The 24,676-nt window shown below is 41.0% G+C and overlaps 2 protein-coding genes across 2 annotated transcripts in view; both read right to left on the bottom strand.

Annotated features, from left to right (window-relative positions):
* The window catches only part of SLC13A4 (solute carrier family 13 member 4), a 37,530-nt gene extending 21,772 nt beyond the window's left edge, over positions 1-15,758 (bottom strand). The window contains exons 1-4 of the mRNA XM_024107754.3: positions 14,839-15,758; positions 7,223-7,351; positions 1,900-2,036; positions 1,142-1,323 (exon numbers count right to left, since the gene is read on the bottom strand). Coding sequence (XP_023963522.1) covers positions 1,142-1,323; positions 1,900-2,036; positions 7,223-7,351; positions 14,839-14,937 — 547 coding nt within the window. The 5' untranslated portion in view covers positions 14,938-15,758. The remainder of the gene's footprint in view (positions 1-1,141; positions 1,324-1,899; positions 2,037-7,222; positions 7,352-14,838) is intronic.
* Positions 15,759-17,959: 2,201 nt separating this feature from the next.
* FAM180A (family with sequence similarity 180 member A) overlaps positions 17,960-24,676 on the bottom strand; it is a 36,507-nt gene continuing 29,790 nt past the window's right edge. Inside the window, exons 2-3 of the mRNA XM_005296348.4 lie at positions 22,107-22,210; positions 17,960-21,080 (exon numbers count right to left, since the gene is read on the bottom strand). Of these exons, the coding sequence (XP_005296405.1) occupies positions 20,736-21,080; positions 22,107-22,210 (449 nt within the window). The 3' untranslated portion in view covers positions 17,960-20,735. The remainder of the gene's footprint in view (positions 21,081-22,106; positions 22,211-24,676) is intronic.

Raw genomic sequence — 24,676 nt, 5'->3', positions numbered from 1 at the left:
GCCTCTGTGAAGCATACATGGCCACTGTCTTCTCTGAGAGAAGTTGTGGCTTAAGTTCCATTGACAGCAATGAGAGATGATGGCCATTTTGGAAACGGGGGATTTCTTTGTAACACAAAAACTTTCAGTTATGAAAACTAATGGCACAAAATGACCATTAAGCCTAAATATTCAAAAGTATCCATTGTATCCATTGCACCAGATCTACTCAATAGGTAGACTAGGAGGGTGGCGAAACTAAGTTGTGTGTATATATATATATATATATATGTGTGTGTGTGTGTGTGTGTTCATGCAGGGAATGTAGAGGAGTGCAGGCAACTGATGTGTGTGTAGGGAGGTGGAAAAGGCAGTAAGAATTTGGAGGATAAGAGGGAGGGGGGAAACTGAAGGTGTTTTGTACAGCTCCAATTAAACAAAGCAGCTGTAAACTGGCTGTTTTGTGCTGTTTTCAAGTTGGGTAAAGCAGCCAGAGTGTAGCAGAAAATATCACCCTCCTCCCCAAAAGTTAGAACTAAATAAACTAGTTAAGGTGGATACTTCACATATTTAAATCAATAGAGATATCACATGGGAACATTCTCTATGAACATTTTCATTTAAAAGAAACAACAACAACAAAAACCAAGGAAATTCCTAGACAAAAACTATGTTGAGAGTACATATCAGTAATTTAGGGTAAACTGCACTATAGGGATGTTATAAATGTCTGAAAACTAAGCATTATCAACCCTGGAAATTCACCATTTAAACGTAAAATAATTCCAAACCTGTGAGTTAGGGCACCAAAACAACCTTACCTCCGTCCTGTCACAGACTCGTCAAACTTTCCATATAGTTAGAACTCACTGAAATCTTGTGAATAAGCTACAACTTAAATCTGTCCTGTAGCGATGCCCTCACCTCAGCTTCCTTTAGCCTACTCAGGATCCTAACTCCACTTCTCCTGCCAAGCACCCCTAAGGCTATAAAATAAGCATCGCATATAAAATAAATGAAAATAGATAACACGGGCCAAATCCTCAGCTGGTGTAAATCACATAGCTCCACTGACTTCCATGGATCTATGCCCATTTACAGGAGCTGGATTCAGTCTTAAATATCTAAAAGTAAAAGGAAAATTACTCATATCATCCTCTACCTTTTGGCTCCCTCTCTTCAGAAATGGTGTTGCCTGCAGTACCGATGACCTCATGCTCCTCCTCAGCATTCACTAATTCTTGTAGCACTGCCTCCACAATTGGCATCACCATCGCTGTGGTGGAGGTATTGGAAAGCCACATGGATAAAATGGTTGTGCAGCACATAAAGCAGAGAAGTAACCTAGAACGCAGGAGAGAACAGCCCTCTTGGGACACTTTTACAACTTTTCATGTGATCCCCTTTTCTAATATTTTATTTATTTATTATTTATTCTTTTTGCTTACAAATATATTAGATTGCATCAAGTTGAAATTCACCCCAGTGCAATATAATGCATCATTTAAGTCCCACCTATGTCCTGACTACGAATTCATTAAAACATGAAAACAGGAAATTCTGCATTTCATCATGAGTATTTTGTACACATCAAACAACAGGCAAGGAGAGAACAAACAGAGGAGGCAAGAACCAAAGAAGTGTGAGAGCACAATGAACAGAGCGTACTGGTGAAGGCATAAAAGGCAAAAAGAAGAGGCAGAGAGAGAGAGGACAGGAAAATTCATAAATTTTCAGCCCATGAAAAGATCATCATAGATTGACTTAGGGCACTTGATTGGAAAAGTACAGTACATTATGGGTAATGACATCATTTGCTTTTGAAAAGCATACAGGGTTAGATTTAATTAATATTTGGTCATTTATTTTTAAACTTGATGTCTTTATCCTTTAATGCTCTAAGGCAGAGGATTCACTCACATGCCTGGCTTCGCACCAGCCATCATGACCATACGCAAGGCAATCCGCTTATGTAGGTTCCACTTTTCAACAGAAGCAGCCACACAAATCACCCCCATGAGGAGCAAAGTTGTGTTCTTGAAATACTCTGCAGCCACCTGCAGGAAAGGCAAGCGGGAGATAAGCAATCACAGAGTGAAAGTTACTTGCAGAGAGCATGCTGGGAAGGTGAAGACGCTTATATTACTTGTTTCCAAGCAGGGAACATGCTGGCAAGGTGGAAGAACTGGAGAACCTATGAGTCAAAATACCATATCTTAATTTTCTTTCTTGTGGTGTTTATAAATTAAAATATGTCTCATGCCACCTGTCACTAGGTTTCTCAATTTTGGAGAGACTGAGAGAAGTTGAGAGAAGTCGTGATTCTCTCTTACTTCTGTGAATAGGGTTTGCTTTGTAATGTGTTAAATGTTCTGATTAGACCCAAACTAAAACATCTCCTACTGATTCCCACCATAGGTATAAACGTGGCAGTTTCTGAAGTGCTCACTCAACCTGGGGATTTTACTGTCTACCCACTTAATTCTGTTTAATCATAAGGAAAGCCAGGGCTAAAATGCAACCACAGAAAAGCCCCCAGAGACATGTTGACTCTACCCAACCAGGTAAAGATTGAAATGTCGGTGTGTAATGGCCACTGATCATGCACGTGTGTGTTTGTGTGTGTGAGAGAGAGAGAGAGAGAGCGCACAAAAATCAGCAGCTATTTTACTAAAAAAAAAATTACACTGAAAATGCCATTGCTTTTTGAAGAATTTTCTGGAAATTTTGGGACAAATTTCCATCACCAAAGTGTAAAACAGAACAGGATTTAATCATGATTTCATAGCAAATCTCCATGCAAATTTAACTATGGAGTCACTTACCAATGCCTGTATAATAAACATCAACCCGCTGCTCTGACACAGACTCTCTCAGTGACCCTGGGTAAGATATTTAGAGCCAAATTGTGGCCTCATTTCTCCCTGAAAAGTCACAAAGGAAGCCTGTGGCAGGAAACTGAACCTAGGTCTCCAGAGTGCTAAACTAGTACCCTAACCACTGGACCATCCTGCCTCTCCATAGTTAAAAAAAAGAAAGTAAGGATGCCTAGGCGCTATTCCTGACAGCCACAGATTTGCTGGGTTAAGTCCCTAAAGTCTAAATTTTCAAAATTAGTTGCCTGAAGTTAGGCATCTAAATTCATATTTCAGCATGTAAATAGGTGGGTCTGGTTTTCAGATGTGCTGTGCAACTGCAGCTCCTGCTGCCATAAGCGCCGACTTCCCTTCTGCCCCATGGGTGCTTGACCCCCGACCACCACCCCTGGCCCCGCCCCTGTACCAATTCCTTCCCCTTCCCCCAAGTCCCCACCCCTGCCCCACCTCTTTACTGCCTCCTCCGCCAAGTGCGCCGCGTCTCCACTCTTCCCCCTCTCTCCCGGAAAGTCCTAAGCGCCGCCAAACAGCTGTTAGGCAGCAGGTGGGAAGCGCTGGGAGAGGGAGGAGCGGGGACCCGGCATGCTCAGGAGAGGAGGAGATGAGGAGGGGGTGGGGGGAACTTGGCTGCCGGTGGGTGCGGAGCACCCGCAAATTTTCCCAGTGGTGCTCCAGCCCCGCAGAACTCATGGAGTTGGCAACTGTGCCTGCTGCTAGTTCAAGAAAGTCAAAGGACTCTTCCACACTTGAACAAAGGGCGCATTTTTAAAATGTGATCACTAATACAGACAGAGCAAGTTGTAGTTTTAACATGTTAGCTAGTTGAGGTGAAGGATTCACAGGAAAGGGTTTACAAGGACCAGCTAACAGTTAATACTACAACTTTCCCTGTCTACACTGGGATTTTAAATGCTTTAGCAATCACCTATCAGCTACCACACTTTAAAATCACTCTTATTTTCCTTGTGGAGATGATCCCAAAGAAGTAATATTTAAAAAAGTAGGCACACATTTAACCCGACACCCAACTATGTATTTAACTAAATGTAGGGTTAGGGTTTGAAAACACTGGGTTAAATGCTGGCCCCATTGAAATCAATGGGAGCCTGGCCATTGACTTCAATGGGGTCAAGATTTCTATCATACGTTATTAAAAATTATTTATTTTTATTTAAGAAATTCCCATGGTGACGAAAAAGGATTTGGCCATCATGGTTAAGTGTTTGCCAGAAACTGTTAAATATCACCTCTTTGGCTTTCTTTCACTACTTTCTGCCTCATTAACTTTTTTTTTCCCCCTAGCACCCTGCCCAGCATTTTTTTTAATAAAGAAGTTCTTAGACTGAATGAAAGGAATCTATCGAACTAGCAGCACAAAGACTCAATTGTTTCCCTTTATCCCTTTTACAGTATTTTTGAGAAACAAATGAATATAACACACACACGCACATGGCCCTGTGAGCAATATTTGTTGTAAACTGTGTGGCAAGAACCTCTGTTCTGTGTCACTCCAGTGCAGCGACTGGAAATTTTGCAACAGTTTCAGCTTATGTTTTTGTTTATTTTTAATTTAAGTTTTCATTTTATTTTTGATAAATGAATAAAGCAGTCTGTCGAGTATTCCTGTAGTTATTTAAATTACATATTAAATTCAATTTGTAGCATGCTGCCCATACATTTTCAATCTGCAGCATGCTGCAGAATTTTGTACTGAAAACATGTAGCTGTTTAGAAGTTAGGGGAAAATGAAGGGCCTTGCAGTTGAATAGGGCACAGCTGGAGTTTTGGCACTTGGGAACAAGTAAGAGGCAGGCTGAGCTTGTGTAACAAGTGCAAAATATAACCTTGTAATCTAATTATGTAATTTTCCATGTCAACACGGTTAGCCATTTCACTGCTGATCACCAGGGCACACTGCTGATCGCCAGGGCACTTCACACCTTGCAGAGCAGTTTCAGGCTGTCTGTACACTTCACTGTACCAGTTTACATTCAGGCCTTGTATTACATTTAGATTAAATCTACGCTCCGAGTGAGGAGTATGACTTCCTGGCTTCTATACACATTGTAGATAAGCCGTGTGCTTCCTGCTCTAATAAGCTGACTATGACCTTCATACTGAGAACAATAACAAAAGAAAAACTCTATAAAGAATGTAGATAGCATGAATGGAAGTCCCTAGTCCCATAATTCAAGATAACTAATGAAAATTAAAGGAAGAAAATTCAAAATTGATCCAAGGGAATACTTTTTTTCTCACAACACACACAGCTTGTGGAACTCATTGGCACAAGATATCAATCACTGAGGTCGAGCTTAGCTGGATTTGTGAAACAGATCAGACATTTATATAGATAAGAATAGCTAGTTATAATATCAGAGGGGTAGCCGTGTTAGTCTGGATCTGTAAAAAGCGACAAAGAGTCCTGTGGCACCTTATAGAGTAACAGAAGTCTATAGACCTGTTAGTCTATAAGGTGCCACAGGTGCCACAGGACTCTTTGTCGCTAGTTATAATAATAAATATTAATATCAGTCATGCATATCCTCCTGCTTCAGAGATCAGACAGCCTCTAAGTATTGGGGTTCAGGAGGAAATTTTCCTTGGGAAAGAGTTATTCCATAGTTACCTATTGCAAGGTTTCTGCCACCTTCCTCTGAAGCAGCTGATACTGAGAATTGTTGGTGATAGAACACTGGACTAGATGGACCAATCATCTGATTCAGTGTGGCCATTCCTATATTTCTATGTGATGGAATGCACCCCTGTATTCACATCCTATACACCAGGGATGGACAAACTTATTGACTCTCCGAGCTGCATAGAACAATCTTCAGAAGTTCAAGAGCTGGGGCATGCCTGCTGGGGCTCAATTCTTTAACCCTGTGGTGGGGTGGCGGGCTAAGGGCTTCTAGCCTCCCACACCCTCCCACGGGGCAGAAGCCCCGAGTTCCCTCAGACAGTCTGGTTGTCAGAGAATGGGGGGAGGGACTCCGTGAATCACACTTTAACTGTAAAAGAGTCGCATGTGGCTCATAAGCTGCAGATTGGCCACCCCTGCTATACGCTATTGTAATAATATTTGTGTAAAATATGCCTTGTCAGGTATCATTTGAAAACTAACTTGCTGGTCAATAATTTCATGATCAAATGTATGTAACAACATTATATTCACAGTTATGAACATAAGCTGAAATCATGACTGAAGTATGTTTATCAGACAAGTCTGGGAAGTGGGTAAACCTGTTTCTCAAAGACAAAGGAAAAACTGAACCCACAGCCAGGTGTCATCAAAGCTGATGGGCCATAACGTATCAAGTGGCCATTCTTTGGCAAGGAAAAGGGGCAGGAACAAATAGGTCTGCATCTTAGCAAACAGCAGCAAAATAATCCCCCTCCCTACCAGACTCCGTGTCTCCTTGCTCTCAGCTAGAAAGAACTTTATCTAGGGGTCCCTCTCAGGAAGATGCATTTCAAAGGGTGATTGAACTATAAAAGTGAGGGGGGGAAAGCACGCCAAGTTCTCTCTCCCTATTCATCTCTCTTTGCCACCTAAGACAACAAATGGACTTATGGAGTTTGGGAACAGATCCTGGCCTAAGAGTTTAGTCAGCAAAGCACTGAAAACATGTAAGAACTTCACCTTGAACCAAGTCTATTTTCTTAAGTTTAGAAAGCATTTTATCTTTATTTTTCTTGTAATCATTTCTAACTTTAATGCCTTATTACTTCTTGTACTCACTTAAAATCTATTTTTATAGTTAAATAAACTTGTTTTATTCTTTAATTAAAACTAATCCAGTGTTGTGAATTATTTGGGTAACTTCATTTAAGGTAACAAACTGTTGTGTGTGGATCTCCTTTGCAGGGCAACAGACCTAATATATCTGGACTGTCCAGGAGAGGGCTGGACAGTGCAGAACACATGTTTTTTGGGGAAATTCAGGACTGGGAGTATATTGGGGTCACCCTGCAAATAGTAACCCAGGCTCGTGGAAGCCAGGGTGTGGCTGGTCTCTGCTGACAAGCTGCCGGGGTCAGAGCTGATGGACCAGGTCTGTGGCTATACAAAGACACTGTGTGTGTGACCTGAATGCTGGCAAGCTAATTGTGAGTGATGCAAGTTGGAAGCTACAGCAGCACTGTGAGACACCCAAGGTTGCAGGCCAGGGGTGACATAGCTCCACATCAGTGTAGATTGCACCCCAGAATGTCATACTATGTTCCTTCTATAAGCTGATGGTTGGCCTACTTTTTACATGTTTAGGACACTTAGCACCCTGTTATCCCTGTTGCCCTCCTGAATTGTTTGTTGCAAACGATTAAAAGAGTAAGAAGAAGTGATTCAAAAGTACACTTTGAGCTACCTCACTGGACTTCATGACTCCGAAGAGAGGATAGAGGAAAGCAGGAACTAGGGCTGCAGCTCCGAGTGGTACCGCTTCTGAGACCCAGTACACAGCTGTCACTATCAGCACATAGGCACATGAGGCTTCCTGTGGGGAGGAATCACTGAGGTTAGACATCGCTGAAATCACCTCTGCTGCATCAGCCTTTGCAAATGTGTCCACAGAGAGGGCCCAGTCACAGGTGATTAGATTACACCATAGTCCATGGGGACCATATTATGGGGACTTCCCAAAGAGCCAGTTAGCTGGGACTAAATTGTGGGCTACCACTAGAGGACTGAAGAAATTCTAAAAGAGAGCAGGATGCTACTAAGAGTTTAAGGACTATACCGGTGACAAGTTAGAAATGGATTAGGAAAACAATTGGGGTAAAAAGAAGAGCATAAAGAGTGACAATTAAAGAGGTTACACAGGTTTCTTAAGTTACTTCAATTTAAAATATACAATTCTGAAGCCAAATCAAGAATTTATTTTTATTGAATGGTCACTTCAAATTGCTACCAATTAAACCACAATCCTCTGAGTCTCAAGACTTCCCATTTCCCAAATGCATGCTTCATAATCCACAAATATTAAAATTAGTCTTTGATCTCATCCACTCTAACCCAATCTAGTCTAGACACTCCAATTGCTTTTTCTTGCCTGTAGTGACATTGTAACTGTGATAAATTCTTGTACAAGAATGAGAGAAAATGTCTTTCCTAATTCAACCAGATTCCAGACTATAGAATAGTGAAACCTTATGATGGAAAGTTTAGCATACGAACCAGTGTTGTATTAAGGTTAAGAACCAAACAAAATATACATGTGTGTTATGCAATTGTAATAGTTCCTGTGTGGTCCAGAATTTCCAATGAAATTATATAGCTGGAGCACAGGAATCTGGATCTGTATTTGTCTAACGGCAGCTTGGATACTCCTAGTTTATATTATTTAATTAAATTCTTGTTTTTACTATTTATATTTCAGTTACTTTAATGCTCTTTGTTATTTGAATTGTGAATGTTTAATGTCATTTTCAGAAATAAGGATTAAAGTCAGGTCAATGACAACTAATTTAAACCTAGGCCGCTGAATAAGAGCTGGCTGAAGTTTTTAAACAAATAGAAGCTATGACAGATACTAATTTGTGTAAACATTTTCTTTGGGTTGAGTTCTGGATGGTATTATATGCTGAACTACAGAAAAGAAACAGTTGAGTGTGGATCCTAGAGCCCAGGGAGTACTGTCAACAGATATTCACAAACATTGATTTGAATAAAAACTAATTAATTTAAAGGGTATTCGAGTCCCCTATGATTTGCTCTCTGTTTCTTTTTCTGCAGTAATTTTTGTACACAATACTTCACTGGTGGAAAAGGTAAGTGTTAGAAATACCCGTCAATTGGCACAAGAAGAGTTCACGTGGCTTCCTGAAAACTCTGTTGTTTTGGGAATCATCTAGTCCAGGAGTAGGAACAAATCACACAGCTCAAACAGGAAATTATGAGTAGTGAACACTCAAAGCAACAGTCTGTGATTATTTAATAAGAAATCCATAGGGTGACATATTTTCATACAAACCATCCAATGGATAATTTTCAATAATGAACAATGGTAAGATTCTTAGCTGGTGTAAATGTTCATAGCTCCTTTAACTTCCATAGAGCTGTCAATTTATACCAGCTAAGGTGAAAATTGACATCTGCTTGAAGATAATTCATGAACAGAAAAAGAGGCTAAATTTGTTTAGTTGTTAGCAGTAAATATTCCCAGAACTCTAAGCATAACTCACTGAGACTCAGACGATAGAGACTCAGTGATAGAGAGTGAAGAGACATACGTCTGTTTGAAAAATAAGCTGGAAGACTACAGTAAATTATCCAGGTTGCCTAGAAAAGGTACTTGCATGGTGTTACACCAGCTATCTCCATTGCTAGAAATGTACACTTATCAAATTGTTGCCAATTCTGTCTATACCAGAACTTTGGATAGCAATGACTTCTGTAAGATTAAGGAATGGTGTGGTTTTTCCTTTTCCTTTATATCTCTACACATCACAAATTTCTGTTTTAATTTTTGAGTGTGAGTTTGTAGCTCATGAGAGTGATCGTTTCGGCTAGAGCTAGCCATCATAAAGGTCCCCAAACACTGATTTGACCACCCCCTCTTGCCACATACTCACTGATCTCAAAATCTGACACACACACACACACACACACACACACACACACACACACACACACACACACACACACATTGGAATTTCAGAAAAACAGAGAGTGACCTCAGAAGCGCTCTCTCTCTCTCTGCTTCCCCACACATGGATCTCAAACTCTTGGAACAAGGCCACAAAGTAAATTATAGAAAGGGGCATCCTTAACTCTATGTTTCCTGGTGGTTGTAGGTTTGCACGGAACCATTTGCTACTTTTGTTTCTTCAAATTCTGAAGGGCAGGATAGCAGCAGGAAACCTAGGATTAACTTTAGAAAAAAGAATGAAGATGCCGAGGAGGGAGTGGGGATATCTGGGAGTGAAGGAAGGGTAACATACAGTTTGACATTCGTAACAGATTCTTTAAAATAATATAGTGAAATGTCTAGAGATTGGAGCTAGCCTGAAATTTTCTTTTTTAGACTGTGCCAAAGTCAGACAAAATTCCATTGAATTTAATGAAGTATGCACATGGGATATGGCTCACTGCAATTATTAGCTATTTAGACAGATGGAAGGTATACTTATTCACATGGCAATCATCTTGCTTGTTTCTCTTTTCAAAACTAAAACATGAATAATGAGGTCCAAATCTACAAACCACATGGAAACATACATTTGAATTATTTGATGTACATGTTTATGAATTTGAAGTGCTCACACAATAAAAATAAATTCTGGATTGGCTTCAAAATCTTATATTTAAAAAGCTGTGTAACCTCTTAATCCTACACAAAATGAAGAGTAAACTAATAGAACACAGGTTGTGTGGTGCAGAGAATTAATCCACTTTCTGTAATCTATGGAGACAAGCTAAATGTAGTCTAGGTCAGAGTCACATGGTTAATCAAGTTAATGACATTAACCTAGGAGTCAATGGCCTGTCAACCACATCACCAAATACTTTTAGACTTCATAGGCAATTTTCAAGAGAGACGGAGGAGTAGGGTCACATTCACAGTCTGCGTGTGGCTTGGCTCCATCCCTGCAGCATGCCCCCTCCTGGCACAACATGGTGCTGCAGGCATGCCACCTAGGGTTGCCACCATAGGTGCTGGAACTAGTGGTTCTGGGGGTGCTGCTACACCTCCTGGATTGAAGTGGTTTCCATCATATATAGGGTTTACAGTTTGGTTCAATGGCTCTCAGCATCCCCGCTATACAAATTGTTCCAGCACCCCGGTTGCCCCCTGTGCAGGTTTTCCCAGGATCATCCTTTTCTTGAGTTAGCTGTCCTGGGAAAGCTGTATGGTGCCCAGTACACACTGCCAGCTGTCCAGTTTCATGGGCTCAGGCTCATCCTAGATGTCCCGTTGTTGTTTTTACCTCAGAACTAGCAACCCTAATGTCACCCTCAGCTCCCTCTTGCTTCTCCCAACTAACTTGTTCACATCCTGAAGTCATATTCCCCTGTCCAGTTTATTGATCTTTATAAATATAGAGTTTCCTTTGGTCTCTCAGGTTCAAATTCTTCTCTCTAGTTAAAGGATTCCACAGCCCTCCTTTGTGGGGGCTGTGGTAAGGGACTTCATAGCCCTCCTGCAATGGTTCAAGTCATCTTCACCAGCCCACCAGCAGGCAGGTTCTAGCATTGCTGCTCATCACCTCAATTCTTCTGGCTCTTCAGAGGCTTCTGTTTTTATCACTACCCCACAAGGCATGATTTTAGTCACACAACCTGCCTGTCATTGGACTGATTTTCTCCACCTAGGGAAGTGAGCTAAGTGTGTCATAGTTGAGTATAGACCCAGCATCCCTTAAAAGACCAGTCACCCTTTGACACAGTCTCATTGAAAAGCTCACAAAAACCCACATGAAAAGACTTTCAGTGACTTCAATGTGCTTTGGATCAGGCCTATAGATTTAGTGGGGGCAGAATTGCAGCCTTGGAAAAACTGTCATAAATCAAGTCAAGTCATAAATCAAGTGTCCAGCTGTTCTGCATGTTGATATTGATTCCCATCTGTGACATGGCAGTGACAGGAGTCCAAATGTTGGGCAAAGATACAAAAGGATGATAGCAAGAAAAAAGTAGTACAAGATACTTACATTAAACACTAAGAACATTTTTATAGGTTTATTTATTTTTCTCTCTGTTGCTTATCATTCCATTTAGAAGCCTGAAAAAAAATTCTGCTGGCAACTTTCTCCCTTCCCATTTAACATATATTGGCTCTTTCCATATGTTTGTCATAGGACATGAAATTAACACAACTCTATTTGTTTACTCCCTAGTTAGTGCACCCCCATCATTGACAACAAGAGCAATATAGACTTATATATGATACAGTGTATGAACCTACACTCAGAGCCCCCGGGAGCCATTTCACATATTTCTGGAATGTTTATTAGTTAACTTCTGCTGCAGAACAAAACCACTGAGTTTGTGTAGGTCCTACATGAGAAACAGTGACCATTTAAAAATAAATCTTGGTGGAACTAAGAGTGTTTTACTTTGCTTACAGTAAATATGTAAAATCTTAAAGATATTCTTTGCCAAAAATAATTTTAATCAGATAATATGTTGATCCTAAACTACTTCCCCTTTCAAAAGTACGTGATATACTTTTTAAACACATAAATGAAGAAGAGCTCTGTGTGGCTTGAAAGGTTGCCTCTCTCACCAACCAAAGTTGGTCCAATAAAAGATATTACCTCACCCACCTTGTCTCTCTACTTTCCTGGGATCGAGACAGCTACAACTACATTGCATATTTCTCTAACCCTTTTTTTGTGAGGTAAATAATGTACAATAGTAAAAATGGGGCAACACACAGTTTATGTGGGCTGGAGGAAAAGTTGAATCTGTTACGAGAGAGAGAGAGAGGGAGGATGGGCACTGTTGCTTTTTTCTTCCTAAGAACAAGTGTGTCCTCAATTTCCAAACAAAAACAAAATAAAGTCCATTTTGAAAAGGCAGAAAACTGAGCAGTAAATGCTTGGGGAGAAAAGGGTTCACAATAACTGCTGTATGATAATCTCTTCTAAAGACTTAATCAGCTTCTGTAGCAGCTTGGGCTATTTATGCTGCAAGTGCTTTAAGAGGGCTTGTTTCTATGAGAAACCATGTTAATCTCTTCTATTTAACTTTTATTTATTTATTTATTCATTGGTAACCAGAGTGACTAAGTACTGAAGTGGGGTTGTGTCTAGTGAAGTGTTGACTGTTCCACCCCATCCCTTCTCCTCACACAGCCCAAAGGGGGTGCAAAATCCACAGCCGACAGAGGGGCCTGGAACAGGGAGCAGGGAAGCAGAATGCAGTGGAGTGGGATCTATATAGAAAGGCTTTGGTGAAATGACTCTGCTTCCACCAACGCCATCTCAATTAGCCCCTGTGGCAGAAGAAAGGCGGGACTGTAGGCAGCCATGTTACAATCCCTGACTAAATTTTTCATCATTGTAGAATCTTCCATTTTAGGATTTCAAAGCATGAATGAAGTCGCCTCCCACCAGCCCTATGAGGCAGGAAGGCATTTACTGGTTATGTAGATGGGGAAAATGAGGCAAGATTTTTAAAAGTGACAGGTAAATTGGGAGGGCGGGTTTTTTGAGTGCCCAACTTGAAAGAGCTTGAAAAGGCCTGATTGTCAGAGGGTGGGGGCTCAGCACTTACTGAAAGCCAGGTCCCTTTCAAGTTGGGTACCCAAACTCAAGAGAATCTTGAAAAATCTTGGACTTACCCAAAATCATACAGTGGTTCAGTGGCAGGAATGAAAACCAAATCTCAATCCTCATTCCTGTGCTTTTCCCATCACCCTATATGTTTCCTCTCTTTAATTCAAATAAGACTAATATAAACCAAAGTACACAATCTTTGGCCATGTTCTTTGAATCCTAGTCTGTCCCCCTGGCATACTGTGTTGTCTGTTTACTGCACCCAGCACCTCCTGCTCTTCTTGGAGAGGAAGGGCTACGTACGAGTGAATGGATTCAGTGGGGCAGTGGGTCTGGCAGCATGAGGTGAGGGGGTGTAATTCATATAACCAAATGTTATTCCCAGTGTTGGACTGATACTGTCAATGGAGCTGGCAGCTGGTAGGAACATAAATCCTGTGTTAACTTTAATTTCCATGAAAAAGACAGAAAAATAGTATAATTGATTAATGGAACAGGACAAAATCAGTTAAGGACTAATTTAATCTTCGAGCTTTGAGCAGGATTTACAATCAGTGGAGACCAAGAAATAAAAACTACATTAAAATACTTGAATAGTATTCTGTCAGCTAAGTTTATTAGTATTCTGCCATGAAATCTGGAGCAATAAAAGTTACAGCAAAGTCCAACACAAAGCTCTCTGGTGTTGGAACAGTCCTATTCTGTGAATCTTGATCTTCTTCCCTATCAAACCCTATGGCTATATTCCAAAAAGGGATGGATAATTTTATGGCCATTAATAATATTTCTATTTATGCCTATGGTAATATATATTCTCACAGAAGCAGGAGAGTTCGAATGGTCATTAGCAGGAATCAGGAAGGAATTTTGCTCCCAAGGTAAGGAACCGTCCCACTGGCCAGATGTATATTTATTTATAGGCATCTCTATGGGGATCATCACCATAGATTTTTGAATACCTCACAAACATTAACAAATTAAGCCTCAACATCCTTATGAGGTAGAGAAGCGTTATTATCCTCCATTTTACAAATGGGGAAATGCAGGCACAGAGAGATAAAATGACTACGCCAAGGACAGGAAGTCCATGGCAGTGTCAGGAATAAAAACCAGATTCCTCAACCCCCAACCACAATTCCTCCATTTTGTGCTGTTGTGCCTTTCTCTGAGACTTCAACACTTAGCTACTGCCAGAAGTGTAATACTGGGATAGAGAAAACAAGGTCTGATATGCACTAGCAAATGCTGTGGATGTTCCTACATTTCTATCACTGAATCCTGGCTCCATTCTTTACAGCTGTCTTATAAAAACTCAGTCTAATTTGAAAGTCCCCGGACAACCTGTTGTCATTACGAGCCTCATGACACCTGGTATAATTTTTAAAAGAATCCTTGTTAAAGATAATGCCGTGTATCTGCCATACATAGTCTGTATTTTTGTCACACTTAAAAAAAAACGTATTTGATGCATTTGCCTGAAAACAGGAGCTTTTTCAGCTTCAGTGCTGATTCCCCACCTCTGCTTGTGACATCATATTTGGTTGCTATGACAACTACTACTCTTGCTTCTAAATAAATCGTATTTCTAAGTTCTACAAAGGGGCATCATTGCCCTGTAAGAATAATAACTCTGTAAGTTCCTCCCCGCCCCCCCATTTTCTGCAACACACCTGTCCAGGATGGTTACCCTGCAACTCACTATCACTCTCTTTGCCCGTCTGCTCCACAAGCTTTAATAAAAAGGAAACAATAATGTACTTACACTACTGGGGTATAAAAGTGGCAGAGGAAGCAGCAGAAGTGGAATGAGCACAACCAGCAGCAGGTTTCTGGCTCTGAGGAGCTCCTTTACCAGTGCCATAATGCTTCACTTCCTGGTTGCTCTCCTCCTTGGATTTGTCCTTGTTTTCCTCAGATGCTTCTACTTCAGCTCCAGGTCCTTCTTCAGCTTTGCCCTGATGTCTCCGAACGGGTTCTGACTGCACTGTGTCAACTCCTTTCCCCACCTTTCCGCCCCTGAAATTTCTTTGTTAATAGATTTATTCTTTTTCTGTTATATTTTAAAGAAACACTATCAAATTTGCTAACCTTTTTATCAGGTTTATGTAGGGCTTACTAGCATATCCTTATGATTGTCACACCAGAATCTACAGAGGTTTGCAAGCTGGAGCATAGTGGTCTTTTTGGTATTGGTGTTTTTATTCAGAATCAGGGAAGTTGCTGCATTGCCTTCTCATCCCTGTTTTATAAAGCTTCTGTTCCTTCCATCATCTGGTTTTCAGTGATGTAAGTCTTGCTTTTGGTAAACGAAATCTAATACCTGCATAACCACCCACAGTATGCTCTAAAGTCTCTCTTCACTAATACTATAGCCTGAGTTTTCCAATACTGGATTTCTTTTCTTCCTGGGAAATTGTTAGTAGCAACAGTTTACAGTTTAAAGCACTGAAGGAAAGATGTAGTATTCTTTTTTAAAGTCTTCCTGCTTTTGATGATGTGCTTTGTTCAGATTTCTTCCTTATAATTTTCTTTTCGACTTTGAGTTTACCTTTCCCCTATTTTTTCTTCATCCTGGAATTCGCAGGGTGGCAGTTCTTGCAAAGATTATCCTCAGTCTTAAGATAAAAAAACGTGTTAAAAAGTCTCGTCCAACTATTGTTCTCCAGTAAGGAGGATGGAAAATGGTAGAATCTCCGCCCACCATCCAAAAGCCAATCAGGACGCTTGAGAAGACAAACAACCTCCTCTCACAAAGAAAGGCCGTTTTTAGTTGCTGAACAGTGTGATTATTTCAAGGCCTCGGAGCTGCTGATAAATAAACAAACATACTTTCTCTTTCATGATCACTGTTGCTTCATTCATGGGGGTTATTAATTTAGAAGGGATGTGCTGCAATCTGTGCCTATGTACACACTAACATCAGCCAGACTCCATGGAAATCAGACGCAAATTCAGAACCTAATGCTCCCCAACCACAGGGTTCTAATGGCTTTGCTCATCTATAGGCTGCAGGGATCCATGAGAGTATACATCTCAAGCATCCAGAATTTCCTGGGGAACCACACAGTAGATACAGTTTTTTGGGGATCATGTTCCAAAACAGGTTCAAATTGTGCAACATCTGCTCCATCCACCCTGGACACCAATCAGTCCTACTGGCAGCCTGGGAAAAAACTTTGCTGCACAGGCTGAGCCCAGACAGCTTCATGTGCACCTCGACTGATGGCTGCAGCAGGGCTGGCTGGATGTGAGCTCCTGCTGGCAGGCCAAAGGGCTGGCTCAGCCCAACCAATAGCAAAGACAAATTATTTCTCCTCCCGTGCTCTCCCATTACCACCCATAGGCTTGGAATTACGCAGTTCCCCACAGCTGCAGCCCCCTACCACTGATGTCTGAATAAGGGAATTGGAGCTGAAGGACACAGATGGGAAAAGTGGCAGCAATGAAGAGAGATGGGCTTCTGAAGGGAGGCAAAGAAAGCATATTTGAGCATAAGAGAAAAAATGAAGTCTCTCCCTTTGCCCCTCTTTGAGGTCATTATTATCCCTATTGCCCCCACATTGGAGAACTGGGAATCTGAGAGCTATGCACAGTCTGGTCAAGAATTAAAAACATAGAGTCATGTTCTCCACTGCCTTGCACCTGTGTTGTCAACCACACCTGTGCAAAGTGGATGTAAAAAGCCACCATTTTGACATGGCAGAAGGTAAGTGACTACACAAAATGCAGGGAAGTGTAGAATATGGCCTACAGGAGCAGCCTTCGGGGGGGAGAGGGGAGTGGAAATAAATCCAGAATTATACGTGATGCTGCAGTGAAATATTCACTTCTTGCTGCTGTGGCCCATATGCTAAGGAAGACAAATCTGAAGTTGCCCTAAGTGTCTTTAACTCCACTGGATCATGAAGCTACCACAAGGGAGCAGTGTTTCAATCCATGACAGTTTGTTTGTGTATGACTGAGGGTATGGCATAGAACTCTCTTAAGGACAATGGGTCTTTGTCACACTGGAGAAGCAATGAGTTTGTGTGTAAGTCACAGTCCGTGGGTATGAGACCAAGGTAGGGAGAGCCAAAAAATTCCAGGCTTTAACCAAGTTATGCTAGAAAGAGCTCGGGAATAAAGATGACAATAGTGCTTACTTCTCTCCCCGGAAGATCAGACATCTGTGCACATGTCTGAGCGAGTCTAGGAGAGATACTGTGCCGGGACGGTTCTCCTGAGCACCAAATGTCTTGCAGTGAACAATGGGGTCTTTTACTTCAACAGGCCACAAACATCAATTTTTGGTGAAACATTGTGGGCTGCTGAAAACTTGTGTGGCCAATCACTTGGCTATTCTTACTGTAAGGGGAAAGAGATCCAGCCACTAGAATTATCCCAATGTCCTGGCAGTGTGGTTATCAAAGATGGTGGAAACATTTTCCATCAGAATTTTCCATCAGAAAATGCAGTTTGATTGAAATCAAAACTTTTGGTCGAAACGTTCAACAACATTTTTGATGGAAGAACATAGAGAGGATTCATTTCATTTTGATAATGTTTTAATATTTTACATCTGTAATTTATATTTAATATTTTATATTACAATGTTGCAACATGAAAATGAAATTTGTTTATCTTTTGAAACAATTGAAAATGAAAATGAGTTTCTAAGTGCTGGAGTTTCCCGTTGAACAGAAATCCCATTTCCTGCCCATCTCTAATGGTTATGCTTTGTGGGGATGGAGCTCTACAGATTGAAAGATATCCAGGGACTGAGAGCATGCTGCAGGATAGTTAAATAGCAAATCAGCTCTTGAAATAAGGGCATGTTACACCTGCAAGTTACCACATATCCTCAGTGGAGTTACTTCCTTTAACAAATACACCAAACAGTCAAGTAGTTCTCGATTATAGTTTTATTATTTCATTAATGATTCTGTATTAAATAAACTTGGGCAATGTGAGTGACACAATAGTATTTCTCTTTTGTTACATTATTCACAGAAATTGGGCCAGAAGGGAGGGGATAACAAAATTGAGAAGACTTAATTTAACAGTGAAGAAATAAAGATAATTTGTAAAGTACAGTAATCCACGGGGAATGGTAGGATGTTCTGAGCAATGTTTGTACTGATCATTTTCTGAGGAGCTTATGATGCTCACTGGCAGATAAACCTTGTATGTAGTATAGTACCACCTACTGTGAGAGAGACCTCTCTGTGTAGTCAATTCTACTTCAAACTTACTGTCTCAGGCCTGGTTGTTGTCACAGTAGGGAAGAAAATAGGACCACTGGCCTGTGGAGGGAGCTCCTGAATGCTTTAGTTCCAGTCTCTCCCAGCAGATGTCACTCTAGGGAATGGAATAGTAGTACAGAGTAAAAGCAGGGTGAACGCTCATGGTAATTACCCTCTGTGAGTAAATTAATTATAATGACAGGGTAATTTTAAAAAGGAAAAAAACAGATGGTTCGCGTTTGCTTTTAAGAAATAAGGCATATATATTCTTCTTTTTGCGGATACAGACTAACACGGCTGCTACTCTGAAAAAAGGCATATATGGGCACTCCCCTCTACTCCCATTCCATGCTGCTCTGGAAAAACAGAGTAATCTGCAAGATTGTGAAATATCTGAGGGTGGTTTCCCAGAACAGTGCAGAAGAGACAGTACATGTGGGACATCTGCTGGCCTGCTTGTGGTGGTGGGAGTTTGGGAAAGGGCATTCTGGAAGACTGCCGTCCTTTTCGGGGAAGCGTTAATTAATAAAGATTAGATCATATGGCAGTTTGGCTAGCAATGAGTTGTGTTGCTCCGGGCGCAGGAATGGAAGGTATGTATTGCTTTTCATTTGGAACGTTTCTGTTAGATGTGTTAAGTGTAGGCTAGTTTTAAAGGATGCACAACATGGTGTTTTTGAGTATGAATACTCTTTCACACACGGACACAATTAGCTACACCTGTTGTTAAAGATGCCTCAGACTTGCCATTATAAAACCCTATTTTCAGTTGTTTATAACTTTGGAAAACTCTAAAGAGCACCAGCAGGCAATGGTCAAACACCAGCTGAGGACTGGGCTCTGATAACTCCCCCTGCTTGCCCTTGACTGCAAGCTGGAGAGAGGGAAGTGTAGGAGGTGGCTTTGCTGGCTCCACATTTACTGGGAAATCACCCACCTAGTGGAATATCCCCACAATAAGGGACTTGCAGGCGATTTCTGCTCTTTTTGTACTACCTGAGTGATGCAAAAGGAGAAGCGTGGGGCTCAGAGTCTGGCCCTTAAAATCCAAACTATTTCCCTTGCCGGTTTTGGTTTGGGCCTGTCTCTATTTATACACTTTAGACAATGAAGTAAAGTGGATGATTAGAGAGAGAAAGACTGAGTGTAGTGTGTGAGAGTCAGTGAGAGAGAGCACAGGTTCAAATATTGAAGGGGAAACAGCTTTTCAGAAGTGCTCAGATACTATAGTGGGACATGCTAAAAATATCGGACATAGGTAGATAAACAGCATTAGTATAACCTGTTTTAAATCTTAGGACATTGTCACTAGAACAGGTTGACCTGTTCATTGCAAATAATTTATCTGATGAATACCTTTCCTCTGTCCATGAATTATCCATAAAAGTCTTGATTTTTTACACCCTTCACAAAGTTCAGGGATGTTCCGAACCAGGAGCCTGGTTCAGAGACTTTGAGTTATAGGGACAAGCTGAAAAATGTGCAATTGTTAAATTAATTTAGGCTCTGATCCTGCAGTTGACTCCACATGGACAGATAGTTGCAGGCTCAGAGCCATGTGCAAATAATGGAAGGACCTTTATAGACTGGCTGTGAGAGCTCTTCTGGGGAGAATGCACACACAAATAGCTATGTGTCCTTCCACAAACAAACATTCTTGTAAATAAAAACTGGCTCAACACAATGTATGTGAACAAGAGATCAAAATAGGTTGCCAATACTTGGGAAGCGAGTCAGCCAGTTTGATTTATAAGAATATTGATGATTTTACTCTTGCCATAGCCTCCAAGCTCTAATTGCCATGACTCTTCTTCATTTTATAGTGGGCCTGTATCTCTCTCGCTCTCTCTTTACACCCCATTAGGTGGCAGAAAAACTATCATCTTTTTTTCTAGCCAGGAAGGTAGCATTCCCCAGCACATTCTCCTTCTGAGTTTGCTTTGCAAACTAGTTACCAGAGCATACTTCCCTTCACCCCCAAGACAGAACAAGCCCAAATCATCCCAGACATAAAGCCATCAACTTTGTTGATATTACAACAGGGATGGACTTGTTTAATGCAACTTCAAAATATTTACTACTTTCCAAAACAGGAAACGGGTTTCTAAAACTTCCTCCCAAACTTCCCAGATGAACGTGCCCTTCCTTCATCCTTTGGGAATAACTTTAAATATGTATATATAATATAAATATTCCCTTCTACCTCAGTAATAAAACATTCTTCTTTGCCCACATGAGAATGGATGCCAGGGACTGAAGCATACAAGATGTTTTTCCTGTTTAACGTGTTTCTATGACAGGATCCCACTAGGGGGAGCTAGAGAATAAAGAATCCTTATCTACGCGTAGACTTAAATTGTTTACAGAATAAAGTGGTGGACGTGCTATGTGTCCCCTTCTCAGCAGAGCTTGTTGCATTCTTGGTGTATAAACTCCTTCAATGCAATGGCTTTTTGCTGTATGAGAACATCAAGTCCTGTTTCAGGGCCTTGTAGAGACTGATGAAGGATTTGGCCCAAGAGTCTTTCTGGTGCATCCGAGATCGAGCTGCCCTGTAGGCTGTGTAGACCATGGTCAACACTGTCCTTTCAAAATCTTCTTTCTTTAGGACCCTCGGGTAGTCAGACAGCCTGGCACTCAGCCGACGAATCTCTGTGATGCTCTTGGGGATAATGTCATTGCAGACAGTGTCAAATTCTTTGGCCTTCCTCAGCGAAGCCAGCTCCTCATCTTTTATGGAGATCCTCAGATTTCTGTCAATTTCAATCTCAGCTAAAAGAAACTGGTACAAAATCAGAACACAGAAAACTATTTATCCTCTGAGAGTCTATATATAGAGTAAACATTAATTTAGAGCTTGTTCTTATTTCTTTTCTTTGGTAAAATGCAAGCAAAGAACTAAGCCAGGGTAGAGTAAAAAGACACTGTTCAAGTTGCCCTCTAAAAATTCCACCACTGCACCTTAATTCCTGCCCTTCCAGTTCTGGGCCCACTACACTGCGTTACCAACACATATTAATACTGGCCTATGATACCTTTCCTTTTATAGTTCAGGATCTTTTTTAGTCATGCTGAACTGTGGCAGATCATGCAGTGACTTTGTAATCTATATTAGGGTCAAAGCACCAGAATCATTTTCAAATGTGTACTGAACAGAGGATTTGCGCCTGCTCTGTACAGATGAAATAGTCATGCTGTCCTGGAAGGTTTGTTTTTCCTTTTGATTCCTTGGCACTTCCAGGCATGGTGCGGTGCTGTTAAGCATTGATTCGTTTGGCACTGATGCTTTGGATCAAGGAATCAAAATGGCACTATGTGGTTACCGGTTAGGGGGCAGAGGATGGGGTATGTTCAGTGGGGGCACTGGTTCTGGATCTTGCCTTCCCTGTTGGTCTGACAGAAGTCACATCTATTGAACTCCAGGTGCCAATGTCAGGTTTACCCATGGGCTGAGGGGACGTAATTTCTTGGAAAGTTTTGTTTGTTTGTTTTAAATCAGGAGTTCACTTTGAATTGAGGGTTTCTCAAATTTAGGTATATTTTAATTTGTTGAATGTACATGTCCCTAGAATCTGAAATAGAGATATTTTATACTTTTAAAAGTATATACACATCTCCAAGTCCTCTCTGTTTGGTACCAACAGTGGGCTATTAACCATAAGGGACCGCACAGTGGTCAGCAATTCAGGTTTGAGGCTGGGGCAGAGCTCAGAGATAGGGTGAAATGGGGAGGCTGTGATGAATGGGAAACAATAACACTATTCCGGTATAGAGACTGAAGGGTGCCCATTGCCCCAACATACTGAACCTCAAAAAGCATGTTCACATCATCCAGCGAGTTCTGCAGCACCGGGCTCATGGGGGCAGATGACGACCATCTCTTAAACCGCTGAGCATCTGGGAAAAGCATGGCTGGAAAAAAATCAACAGGAAGGGAGATTTAAATGAGTGGCACGCACTAAGGGAGCCAAGGACATTTCAGTATCAGCTTTAACCAATGTATAGTCTGTTGCCGAAAATATATTGTAGGGAACAATCTTGTACTGGGCAAGGAAATTGACTACTTGGGTTGTAAGCTTTTATTTAGAGTATAAGCTCGTTGGGGTAGAGGCCATCTTGTTGTTCTGTGTCTGTACGGTGCATACCACAATGGGGTCCAGAGTCCATGACTGGAGCTCCTAAGCACTACCACAATACAAATAAAAATAATATGACCTAGACGTTTTCTCTCTGATTCAGGGCCAGAAAGGAGCCTCAATTTGGGAATCTAATACTGTCACAGGGAAAGGACATGTCACCCTGTTAGGAGCCACATATAGTCAGGAAGTCACTCAACCCTTGTTGTATTGCTCAGACTCTACCTACGATAACTGTAAGGATGGGTCACACAGTTTCCTTCCAGGCTACAGCTGAGTCTGTTGGGGTGCTGATAAACAGTGTGGTCATCACTCACTCCTCTGCAGACCAGAGAGCCATGTCTTTGATATATCCAGGCTTGAAAGGACTGGATTGCTATTCCTAGAATATCAGGGTTGGAAAGGACCTCAGGAGGTCATCTTGTCCAGCCCCCTGCTCAAAGCAGGACCAACCCCAACTAAATCGCCAAATGGCCCCCTCAAAGATTGAACTCACAACCCTGGGTTTAGCAGGCCAATGCTCAAACCACTGAGCTATCCCTCCCCTCATATTGGTAAGTGTTGATTTCACTGTACACACACAACTGACAAAAAATATTTCCATCAACAGCAATCAAAATGTACAGACAGACAAAGTTAGAAAAATGCTGCTTTGAGAACTTATTCCAGTTTGATTTCAGGATATTTACATTGTATATTTTGACAGATGATCTTAACAATTTGTGTTTTAAAAGTTACAAAGCTTTAACTTTTTGAATCTCCATTTCTGTCATGTATTATTTTCTGATTCCCCCTGTTGTCTGACCCCTCCGCTCCCTGGTGGTAAAGCCCCACAAATGTAAAGATGTAAAATCAAGAAAAAATAATTAAAAATGCTTAAAACCTATAATTTCCCACAATTGTGAACATTAAATCAATATATTACTTGTAAAATAAATGTTTAAAAATAAACATTGATATTATCTGTCAACATTATAAAAAAATAAAAATTGTATTCTTTCAAGCCTAGATATATCTAATATGAACTTATCCATGGATTAGTCTGCTTAGTAATTAAAACTTTAATCACTGGGCCATTAAAATGTTAATGTCCAAGCAGCTGGCAGAGATCCAGTCAAAATAATGAAGATTCATTTATAACGTTTTAAGCATCCTTTCCAAGGAAACTGACCCATGCATAGAAACATCTATACAGGTGTGAAATTTTGTATTCTTAAGTTTTCCCTATGTTGTGGAACAGGTGAGTGGAGAATCTTAAGACATTGCTGCAATACTTAAAAACACAGCTATTTTTATTTGAATGAATGGATGGATGTTTTATCTTTTAGTTTCCAAGTTTCCAGGGGAAAACAAAATCTTCTCCTAGTCTGTTATAACCATATATATTTTCAAATGAATCACTATCTGCAATTCAAAGTTAGAGGGGGATAGAAAATAGATTGAAATTCTGGACAGATCAATATCTATAGCAGTGGTCTCCAAAGTGGGGTGCGCAAGAGGATCCCCTCTGGGGTGCGCTGCAGTAGGAGCGTCGCAGGAGCAGCGCCGCTTTATTTTTTTTACCCCTCCCTGGGCAGTTCGGCCGGGAGTCCGAGCGGCTTTTTTTTTTTTGCTTCGACAGTTCAGCCGGGAGCAGAGGGTGCATGCTCAAAAAATTTTTACTGATGGAGTGTGCGATCAAAAAAGTTTGGAGACCACTGATCTAGAAAATCACTTCCATGTCTCTGTAATAGTGCCTTATATCTATCTCCCAGGCACTATACAAATTATGAATCTATAGACATCACTTATCCCCCAAAGAAATGCAACAGCTATTTAACATTGACACTGTACAACAGCTTTTGATAAAGGAAGTGAAGGATGATATTGGCAGCTGAAAGTGCACAGGGAGAATTTAGGTGGGCAGATTATTACATTGGAATTTAGCTAAGAATGAACAATACCTTTATTTTAAAACTCATCCAGAAGACATCACTTCCATGAGCAAGGCCCTCTCGATGTTAGGAAATTGCACAGTGCTGACCTAAGGTATGTCTACACTTTGAACTGGGGGTGTAATTCTCAGCTTGGGGAGACATACCCACCCTAGCTCTGATCCAGCGAGCACACTAAAAATAAAGTGTAGCTGCAAGGGTGGGGGCAGCAGGAGGGACTAGCTGCCCTGAGGCTAGCCCCTCCCACCTGTGGTCATGGTGGCTACATTCTATCTTTAATCATGCTAGCTTGATCAGAGCTAGCATGG

This window comes from Chrysemys picta, chromosome 1 (genome assembly GCF_011386835.1).
Source record: "Chrysemys picta bellii isolate R12L10 chromosome 1, ASM1138683v2, whole genome shotgun sequence".
Taxonomy (NCBI): Eukaryota; Metazoa; Chordata; order Testudines; family Emydidae; genus Chrysemys; species Chrysemys picta.
The sequence above is the reverse complement of the archived record's forward strand: the minus strand, read 5'-3'. Positions and strand labels throughout refer to the sequence as shown.